This window comes from Ananas comosus, unplaced genomic scaffold (assembly GCF_001540865.1).
Source record: "Ananas comosus cultivar F153 unplaced genomic scaffold, ASM154086v1, whole genome shotgun sequence".
NCBI classification, from domain to species: Eukaryota; Viridiplantae; Streptophyta; class Magnoliopsida; order Poales; family Bromeliaceae; genus Ananas; species Ananas comosus.
Genome location: NW_017890749.1, coordinates 10022 through 21639, shown reverse-complemented (window position 1 = coordinate 21639; position 11618 = coordinate 10022). Strand labels below are relative to the sequence as shown.

The window sequence follows — 11618 nt, the reverse complement described above, 5'->3', positions numbered from 1 at the left end:
TCGAAAGCTCCATTATCGAAAACGGCTTAGGAGTACGTAAGCCGCCGTGCTCCTAATAGCACACAAGACCTACTCAGCATCATGAAATAGGATGGCAAAAAAAATATTTTTTTAAAAATCATAGGCGGCGAAATAAAAATAAGCTAAACCACACGGGGGTAACTTGAATACCCTTTTATTAAATTAAACAAGTTAAAAGCGTGAATTTCGTTAACTAATCTAACCATTAACCAAAACAAATTCCAAATTAAACACAAGAAAAGTAATTTTTCAAATTGCATTATTATTGAGGTGGCCTCCGTATTTTCTTTTTTCTTTTTTCTTTTTTCTACCTCCTCAAAACCACTTAAATCTTTTGCTCAGCCTAAAAATTTGAACAAATTTCACAGTGAGATGAGAGTTAAAAAAAAAAAAAAACTTGAATGAGGTTAAGATTCGGATGAAAAGCTTAAAGATTAAAACATACTTTTTAATCATATGGCTCACCAAACTGTATCAACAAAAACTCGTTGAGGAGCTCCCATTGAAGTTGCGCACTCCTTTGATTTCTTAGATTCTCCAAAATAAACAACTAACATTTCAAAAAGTCGGCGATCGACGATTAACTATCGAAGAACTACATAACTTAGATTTATTACCACATAAAGAGAAAGAAACGATTAGCTACGAAGAACTACATAACTTAGCTTTATTACTCCATAAAGAGAGAGAGAGAGAGAGAGAGAGAGAGAGAGAGAGAGAAACGGAAACTTCGTCATACCGACGGGCGCTGAATTCCTGTTCCCACACCAGACCTGCAGATAAGGAAACATTGGTCAGTCATCTTAATTTCGAGGCGTAGCTTCTTCGTGCTTTCGTGTTTTCTGATAAAAAGGTCAAGAGTTTGTTTTGATGTGTTTCACTTCAACTGCTGTAGTTAAAATCACAGGAGGAGGAGGCTCAACTGCGACAGCAGTTAAAACTACGCCCAAATTGATCATAATTTTAAGTGTTGTAACAAATAACTAAATTAAGTTGGTTAAATTGCACCATTAGTCCCTGAAATTCGGCCCGGAGTTCCAAGTTCGACGTTAGTGGTCCCTAAACTCTTAAAAGAGTTTCATTTTGTATTTCAAAGCTACCATCTATTCGATTACAATCTCTTCACCATACGAAAATTGAATGGTTAAATTGGAAAAAATAAGAATTAGATGGCTAAGAAACCGATGTATCATAGTGTGTGACATAGATATACTAGGTGCAAACAATGATTTATGTACTAAGATAAAGACTCAAATGAAAACATTATAAAAAGTTTAGGGGACTAAAATGAAACGAGATAACAGTTCAGGGACTAGGAGTGCAATATACCCAAAGTAATTGGAAAGGAGTCGTAAAATAATTGGGATCACAGGAATTTTTTAAAAAAACTACAGGTTAACTCGTCGTATTCTACGTGGTATTTTCTTAGGAAACTGCATCTCTATCACAGAATATACGATTTGGACTACGTTTTCCAGAATTTGGATACTATTGAGATAGACCTGGGTACTATTATCTTTAAAAATGGAATCAAGCTGATGCTATTTTTGGTTGAGAACGTTTTGACGATCTTGCGGCATGTTAAAAATATGCAGAAATGATCTTGTGAAGCAAAAGAGAATTAGAATCTTACCAAATAGAAAATGCTTACACGAGCTCTACAACAAGCGCGGATGCTCCGCCACCACCATTGCAAACTCCGGCGACTCCAATTTTGCCGGCCTTCTGTTTGAGGACCTGTGAATAACAAGAAGCATATTCGCGTAATTAAGCAATACTTTGCCGCACATTGAGGGCTTGTTTGGTTCATCTATTTTGGGTATGGAATGGAAATCGGTTTGATCAAATCCGGTTAATTTTGTTTGGTTCGCATGAATCGATTTGGGATTCCTATTCCGGACTGGAATGGAAATGGCCCATTAGCCTTCAACTTGATTCCGGTCTTCTAGCCCGGATTGAGATTTCATTCTGGAAGCCCACTAAGTTCTCAAAGCCCATGTGACCATCTTACCCTCCTTCTCTTCACCCCTTTCTCATCAAAAAAAAAAAAAAACCTATCCTCTCTCAAAACCCTATCCCAAATCCACATCAATAAAAATTTTTAAAAATAAATTTGATATTTTTCTTGGAAAACTTATTAGAGAATAGTATTATATTTTTCATAAATTTTAAATAATATAAATTTATATTTGAGAGTGAAATTAGTATTATGGTATCCTATAATTTTTTAGTTTATACGAACCAAACAATGAAATGTGAATAACTCATTCCAATTTTCAATCCACAAATAAACCAAACGTCTTGGGGGAGTGGGCCATTCCAATTACCATTCCAATTCATTTCCATTCCATTATCCATTCCAATTCCACCCTTGAACCAAACAAGCCCTGAGAAGTATTAACATAGATTACAATGATCGGAAAAGGAAAAAATAAAAAAGGGATAATGACACTCGCCAATCTCCAATGACGAAACGAACAACTTCAACTGAGGGATAAGGCAATTTCATTCTTTTTATGATACATCAAGTAAATACCTATTTACACATGTATTCTAGAAAAATTCGGATTTTCCTATATAACCTTAAAAAACTACATTTTTTAACATATCTGTTAGCTTAATGAAAAATCCTCTCCTTTTGATGACATTTTGTAACGGTCCAACCTACTAGCATTAATAACACATTGAGTCCAAACTACCGACCCAAAATGCTTAAACCTAGTTATTAGTATTAGAGTTATATTTCCAATCATGATTCCTTTTCTATCTAATGTGGGACTATTGGGGCATCACAAGCTCTCCCTGTTTAGATCCTGAAGTCCTCATTAAGTCCAATTCTCTAGCCCAAGATCACCAGGTGATGTGATGCCCATTTCATACTATCGGCTGAAAAAACGGTTCTAATACCAAATGCTTAAATCCAGTTATTACAATTAGTCCCTGGTCCTTATATTTCCAATCATGATTCCTATCCCATCCACTGTGGGTCTCTTTGGGGTGTGGCACTTTTTCTACCATTAAATAAAGCGAAAACTTCAAAAACCCCCTTGTCGTTTCACTTTTTTTCACTTTAGTACCCTGTGGTTTCTCATTTTATCACTTTAGTACCCTGTGGTTCAAAGTGTATCAAGTTCGTACCCTGTGGTTTTGCACTTCATCACTTTAGTACCCTGTGATTTTAATTTTATAAGTACCCTATGATTTAATACTGAAGTGATAAAGTGAGAAACCACAGGGTACTAAAGTGATGAAGTGCAAAACCACAGTGTACTAACTTAATACACTTTAAACTACAAGGTACTAAAGTGATAAAGTGAGAAACCACAGGATACTAACTTGATACACTTTAAACCACAGGGTCCTAAAATGAAAAAGTGTGAAACCACAGGAGGGGTTTTTGAAGTTTTCCCTTAAATAAAATTACGATCAGTGTATTTTCTATAGAAACTGTAGTTTCAAGGGTTATTGTGAAAATTTAGATTCTACAGGAGTCTAGACATAAAATTAGAAAACTGAAAAGAAGGGATTAATAAGCGATCGATATGATACCGACCCCTAGAAGGGTGACCAGAATGCGAGCTCCACTGCAACCAAGAGGGTGTCCTAAAGATACAGCTCCACCATGCACATTAATCTTTTCCTGTAAAAAGATACAGTGTAAGCCCAATGAACGAGAAAGTGATCCAGAATTTTTGAATAGAAAATCATATAGCATAACTGGTTCAATCTGTTTGTCCAGAGCCTTGTTCAGAGACTATTTCTGGAGCTTATGCAGAAGTGCTCTTGAGTCGAGCTATTTGAAAAAGCACTAACAAATTTCTACATTAAAATCTCCTCTACAACTTCTTGTCAAAGCTTTGAATTGGAGCTTCTGCATTTGAGGCCCTAAAACTCCTGGTTTCTAGAAACTTCTACTTTCGAAAGTAGAGAAAATGTCGCAAAAGCCAAGCCAAACAGACATGGATTAAAGACATCTTAGGCCAACAAAGAGAAGCCAGAATAACTCACAGAAGGAATCCCAAGAAGCTTCTGGTTTGCGAGGGCCACAACCTGCCGAAAGGAATTGGAAATTTGAACACATACTTGCATACAAATACTTCATAATAGAGATCAGTTGATGTGAAACAATCGGAAGGAAGCCTTGGAACGTACAGAGAAAGCTTCATTTATTTCGTAATAGTCGACTTGAGAAGCACTTAAGCCAGCATTTGCAATAGCTTTTGGTACAGCAAGAGCTGGAGCTGTTGTAAAGAGCTCGGGCGCCTGCACAATAACTTAATTTAGCTAGAAAAAGATTTAAAAAGATAGATACAACGAACCCGGACTCTACCCGTCACTCTGGAGATAGAGAATCAATTGATATAACACAAGATTTCAAATTGTTTTACATTAATATTATCATCTAGAACGACAAGTTCTTCAAATTGGGTAAAATGAGGGACTCATTTTCATTAATTGTCCGTACCTGAGCAGCATCAGCGTATCCTGTTATCTTTGCAATCACTTGCNGAAGGTCCCTAGCATGCTTAATAATATAAATTACTACGAGATCTCTACTAACTCAATTATCAACACTGATATGAGGTATGACCCTATAGTTTGCAATAGAATACCAAGCTACGTAATTACAATCTAAAAGAAACATGTCTAAGAACTTGAATAATCTGCCAAACAAAACTTCTATAGAAAGGGCAACTATCAGTGACATTGAATTGATTGTAGAAAAGCTATCATTTCCTTGAAAATTGAAAATATAATCAAACACTTTTGCTTGTTGTATAAGAATAAAATATGATCAAAGGATAAAAACTCATTATTTTTAATGAGAATTCATATGCTGTCATCTTTTCAAAGAAGCTTCTGCATAATTTTTGACAAACAATCTACAGGAACAAGTGACAATAAGAAACAAACTTGTCGATACTAGATACGTAATAGCAAAACCACAAAGTCTACTGGACAGAGGATATATTACAGAGATATTAAATGGAAAGGATTTTACCTTTTCTAGGCTTTCATCCTTATCAACAATTACTGATGGTTTCCCTCTACCAGCAGAAACTTCAACCTACATAGCATTACATGGAGGAAACTAAGGCCATGTTTGAAAATTAAATCCATGCCTCTGGTTAAAATGAGAGAAGAAAGCCATACAGGAGCTATTTCCCAAGCAAAAGCACCACTATCCCGAGCAGCTATTCCACGCTCGTTGCTTTGAATGGCATAAGAATCCTAAAAAAAGCAAACCAGAATAACAGAATAAGAGCGTATGATACATATAATAAAAAAAGGTGTATATTGTGGTGAACAAGCATTAAATTTTCGATGACAAATCAAACTAGAACATCACCAAAAGAGTTTCTACAATTTGTCAAAATTCAAACATCATATGTTACTGTTCTCTAGTTGGATATGAGATTAATCTCCCATTACCTGCTCTTCCCTTGTAATAGAATGATTATCTGCACAAAGTTCAGCACACATTCCCATAGCAAAATCATTGTATACATCCCAAAGACCATCCTTAAGCATCCCATCAACGAGAGTGTCATGCCCAAATCGAGATCCTTTCCTGCAGTCGAATTTTAACCAAGTTGAAAGTCAGTAACAGTATTACCTAGAACCAATTACTTCTTTCAAGAAAATATTGACTTCGTAAATTCAAAAGGACTAAGAAATAAATTAGAAAAGCAAGACAAATATTAAATAATCAAGTGTTGCTAAGCTGTCGTAAAAATGACTTGTATTAATGCCACCAACAAACATGTCCATCTAAATGATTCAAGCATCACATAGGATCTTAAATCATAGATTTATCCATTAAGCCCAAGAGGCACTAACAATATAATTCTCAACGTATGCGAAAAGCAAAAAAAATCTAAAGAAAAGCAGAGGTACTTCATAAAACTAACCTTGCTTCAGCAATATATTTAGGGGCATTTGACATGCTCTCCATTCCACCAGCCACGACAACATCATTGATTCCCAATTGGATACTTTGTGCAGCAAGAATTGTAGCTGCGAAAAGAGGATACGACGATAATATATCCACAAATTGCTTTTTCAACATTATTAATAAAGAATTGCTTCAAGTTTCGCGCACACCTTTCATTCCAGATGCACAAACTTTGTTGATCGCAGAGCAGACCACAGTATTCGGTATTCCAGCACCTAAAGCAGCTTGTCTAGCAGGAGCCTGCCCCAAATTGGCACTCAACACGTTGCCGAAATAAACCTCTTGTACGAGTGCTGGATCAACATTGGCTCTTTGAAGTGCGGCTGAAGATATCAGAAGCAACTGATGTCATTATACTAAAGCAGCAGATCCATGATGTTAAAACCGTAGAAATCTCATAAAAAGGAAGTTATGAATTCATTGACAAAACCACAGCTGTAATTGACAAAGCATGCTCATTGAATTTGATCAGTGCCCACATGATAGATTTGACCAGGTTTCATGAGCCTGCTCTGTCAGTATCAATTTTATCTCTATCAACATCACTACCTAAAGTCTCAAGTTTACGAAGTCGCAATCTCACCTTTAATAGCTATTGATCCGAGTTTTGTAGCAGCCAAGGGTGATAAGGCACCCAGGAAGCCGCCCATAGGAGTACGTGCAACCCCAACAACACATACATCTGTTCACAAGGATAAAAGAGCACAATTATTTGTTGCAGGCCTGAGGATAAAACAGGTGCACTCAATAGCCATATGTGAACATATTTAGAATTTGGGGGAGAAAAACAAAAGAAAATAAATCTCTAATAAGATATAGGAAATTATTTCGGCATGACGAGTGATTTGCGAGGATGCCAAGGTCTTCTTATTCTTTTTGTCTATTTTTGGGGATTGGAAGGGAATAAGCACTCCTTATCTTTTTCTTTTTCTTTTTCTTTTTTTTTTATATAATGAACAACCTGCTCCTGGAGATAAGTAAAATGGCTACTAGACGATATTCTCTCTAGAAAAATTTGGTTTCCGAAACATCTGTTCCTACTTCTTGAGTAGAGAAGCCTGTTCAAGAAGCCTGGCAAAACAGCGAACTTTTTTATCTCATAGAAATTTCTTAAAAATTTACAGATGTACCAAGGCTTATATGCATAAATAGCAATAACTTGTCAAGAAATCTTCTATCAAATATAAATCAGGGTAAAATGTACAGGGACCTCCTCAACTGAATGCCATTTTGAAATAAGCCGTACAACATTCTTTTTCCAATTGACACCCTTTCAACTTTTCCTTGTCTTGATATGACTTATTTTTCTATATCGACTTGGAGATTCATTTAATTAATGAATGCACGTGCTATCAGCTGTTAAGAGTAACAAAATGTGCAGTTTCATAGCCGAAAAAGTGTTCAGAACAGACAATTTCACAAAATAACTTGGTAATTTAACAAACAATCCAATTTATTTGCATGAAATAACTTAGATGAAAAGAATCAAAATTTGAGGGCGTACCAATGAAAAAGAAAATAGTTGAGGATTCTATTTCAAAAAAGGCCTATAATCTAGAGGGCCCCTTCTACATTTTCACCGTAAATCAGATAATACATAAAATGATCCGTGATCCTAACTCCTGATAAATAACTTTGCATAAGATGTCATAAAAAAAAAATAAGGTAAAAATATATAGAACTTACCTGAACTTTAGCCCATTTGGATTCAACTACCTAACCTTTCAATTTATCTGATATAAAGCCATTTGCTGGTTCTTTCGGTACAAATTTGAGACTCATTACTAACTTTAATGGAATTATAGTTGCATAAATTATATGAAATATGCTAATCGGGTCCGTAAAAATACGATGCATTCAAATTTTGAAGTTAAAGAGTCATTAAACGGCTCAAATCGAATGAATCGAAAAATTTGATAGCAAAATCAAAAGTTTTAAAGTTTAAATGGGCATAGTTCATGTAGTTCCATACATTTTTTTACCGTCAAATATAAATCTCAGGTGATTAATGTATACCTCTAGGCTTAATCTGGTCCTCGGCCGCAGTCGAACCCATCACTAAATTCAACTATAACCTAAACAACACAGAATAATGCATCTCATAAGTATAAAACTCAAACCTAAAATAAGAAGATTTAAGCAATAAATTCCAAATACCAACTAAAAACTACACTATTACAATAACAGATTTTTTTTAAAAAAAAATTCTTAATTACTGAAAGATATTTCCACTCAATTAGGAGATCTAAATGTGGCGAAAGATGCAGCATTACAATAAAGATCACAATGCGTGGGCAAAAAAAAAAAAAATGCTTTTTGATAATAAATTGTACATATAAATCGGGATCAACATGAGATCAACAAAATGTGACATTATTCGTAATAAAAAATTCAAAAACAAAAAAAAAATCCCCCGAACCAAAACTCGTAGGGTTTCCTTTTGATCAAACCCTTTAAACGACCCCCCAAATTGAGGGTTTCACATCGTCATGATCCCCAAATTGGAGAGAGAGAGAGAGAGAGAGAGAGAGAGGGAGAGAGATCACCTTTGGATTCGGATCTCGGATTGGAGATGGAGTGGGGAGAGAGGCGGAGGGAGTGCGAACGGAGAAGACGCAAATTGTGGAGGACTATATAGCAAAATAAGCACATTGACTCTATCATCTATCGGGGAGGGGTTCAAATTTTGCAGTTTAGCCCTTATACAAATTATAAATTTGGTATATTAAGTTACAAATGTATCGAGGCCCCTCCAACTATGGAGAAATTTGAAACGCCTCCTCAGCATTATTTGTTTATGGAAATACTATAAACTTTTGATTTTTTTTTAAAAAATTTTATTTGAATAGAATTTGATAGAGGGGGGAATTTTGTAAATCCAATAATAATTCTGTAAAAATTAAGAAGCATATTTCAAAATTGAAAATAATTTTGGCTCCCGTAATATTACCTTTTTTTTATTATTGATGTATTGGCATTAATAACGTAGAAGTTTTTTATTAGCTTATGCACAAGTTTTTATATGTTATATAAATTTATCAACAGATTAATAATATATATAAGATAATATTATGCAGTGCCTATAACAGTAGTAAAATTGTCACGTCCAAAAAAAAAATTATCTACAGAGTTGTAGTATGTATATGCATCTCAAAAGTCTTATTAATACAGTAAATTTTACTATTTATAGAAAGTATGCACTGAACTTAATTTTATTAAATGACTGAATATATAAATATATATTTCTTTTATTAGGAGGACATTAAATTTACTAAAATTGATTATATTTAATGAATAAACAATGGCACTAGATTTAATAATAAATTAATACATTAACATTTCCTTTAGTTCTCTATTAAATAAGTAGATACAATAATATTAAAATTAACCCTAATTCTTATTTATTATTGTTGCTATTTTATTAGGGAAAAAATATTTACGCAATTAGATCCACGAGCAAAAAAGTAATTAGATTTATCAGGGGCTGAAATGCAAAGGATAAAAAAAAAGCCTCTATGAATGAAATTGAAACAATTGATGGGATCATCATGAAATTATAATTAATATAATAAAATTTTATGTAAAAAATAATAGTTTATATTTATTTTGTCCTTTTATGTGCTTTGCGGGTAGGTAGGGAAATAGATCCGTTAAGGGCCTTAAGGCACGTGGATGGGGAGCATTTTTTTATTTTTTATATTTTTTTAACTCTCGCACAATAATTGATCCGAATCTTTTCTCTAAACGGATCTAACTGAATTAAAATTTGAGAATCTAAATATCACATAGTTTGAGGACCAAACATACAACCTATTCATTTGAGTTTATTTCATAAATCTTACTGTAAACATATCGAATAATAACATATCGAATAATTAAGACTAAATTACAGAAAACTCTCCTATTAAAACCTAATTTTTCATTTTTCTCCCTATCATTTACAAACCTACACTTTGCCCCCTTATAAAATAAAAAAATATTCATAAGGGGTATGGTGTGTACTGTGATGATAAAATGACTATTTTGCCCTCACCATTTTGCCCCTCACCATATTCACAGAAGAGAAAGTTGAGGGTATTTTTGGTATAAAAAAATATATAATAATATTTAATAAACGAAACCCTAATGGATTACTAACGGTAGGGGGCGAAGTGAACATTTTTCATTTTACAAGGGGGCAAAGTGTAGGTTTTTAAATGACAGAGAGGAGAAAGTGGAAAATCGGGTTTTGACAGAGAGGTTTTATGTAATTTAGCCAATAATAAATATATCTTTATAAAGTTCAACTTTTTATGTTTATTTTTACAAAAATTCAGTTATATTCATATTTGTCCATCTGGTTTATTACCACTAGAACACTGTTTACTTTTAACAAAATATAAGTGAAATGATTTTTTTTCATAACAAATATGTCACTTCAAAACTCCAACTATTAGAATTATGCAGAAATGTTCTCTAAAAAATTTTCAACAGTCACTTTCTTTCTTTCTACCATAACAAATAATATAATATAAAAGGAGTAAAAAAGGTCAATTTATCTTATTTATTAATCAGGGTCAAATATTTTACATATGATTAACTAATTTTTTTTAACGGATCCTACCAGTAGGATTATATTTCAAAATATTAGGACTTTTAAAGAAATAAATATGAAAAGTTAAACTTTGTTGGGATATATTTGCTATTTGATATGTTTATAGGGAGCAGTATGCAATTAACCCTATCAATTTTAATAGAAAAGGAAATGTTAAAATACAGAAAATCTTTTGTAAATACATGTTTTTTTACTTTTCCTTCCTAACTTTTAAAAACTTATATTTTGTTCCTTTAAAATTTTGAAAATGTTTTCAGGAGAGTACGGCGTTAATGGAGAGGGCAAAATGACCAAATTGCCCTTATTCCTTCTATAAAAAAATAAATTTTAATATACTTCTGTCATTTTGAAGAGCATTTTTTGTATAAATTATAAGAAATTGACGGAATAGTAAAGAATCCTGACGAAGGAGGGGCTAAATGCAACAACTTAAAATATTAAGGGTGTAAAATATAGATTTTTGAAAGTGAAAGAGGGAAAGTAAAAAAATGAGTATTTAGAAGCGAGTTTTATATAATTTAGCCAAAAAGAAAATACCCATTGAGATATTTTGGGAGGGCATATTTGCAAACTCCTAATCATTGAAACATTTTGAAGTAACAAATTTATAATAATAATAATAATAATATTGTTATTGCACTGACTAACTGTTGGAAAACAAATAGCGGACCAACGATAATAAAGCAGAAGGGCAAATATAAGCATGCCGGAAATTTTGAAGGGACAAATCTGATCACTGAAATTTTCTAAGAATTTATTTACTATTCGATATCTTTAAAGAAAGGAGTACGAAATTAACCATATAATATAACTAGAAAATGTGTGCATAAGTGCATTACATTACGAATTTGTTTTGTCGAATGCAATTGAAAATATAGTACAGTTGAAATAAAATTTAGATGTAGTAGCAAGTATTGCAGCTATAAATAATTATTTTGATTTGTATGTAGTTGAAAAGTATATATATAATTGTAGGGTTAATTTTATACAGGTTCCTGTAAATATAGTGAATTGCAAATATATTCTTACAAAGTTTAACTTTTATAT

At 33.1% G+C, this 11618-nt stretch overlaps 1 protein-coding gene across 1 annotated transcript; it reads right to left on the bottom strand.

Annotated features, from left to right (window-relative positions):
• Positions 1-443: 443 nt before the first annotated feature.
• Positions 444-8646, bottom strand: LOC109704187 (acetyl-CoA acetyltransferase, cytosolic 1-like). Its single transcript, XM_020224944.1, has 14 exons — positions 8524-8646; positions 7994-8052; positions 6561-6659; positions 6127-6300; positions 5934-6039; positions 5455-5593; positions 5176-5253; positions 4966-5089; positions 4487-4581; positions 4174-4284; positions 4030-4071; positions 3575-3661; positions 1655-1758; positions 444-794 (listed from the first exon to the last, which is right to left on the bottom strand). The coding sequence occupies exons 2-13, from the start codon at positions 8031-8033 to the stop codon at positions 1669-1671; spliced, it is 1185 nt and encodes a 394-aa protein (XP_020080533.1). The 5' UTR covers positions 8034-8052; positions 8524-8646; the 3' UTR covers positions 444-794; positions 1655-1668.
• Between the last annotated feature and the right edge of the window lie 2972 nt (positions 8647-11618).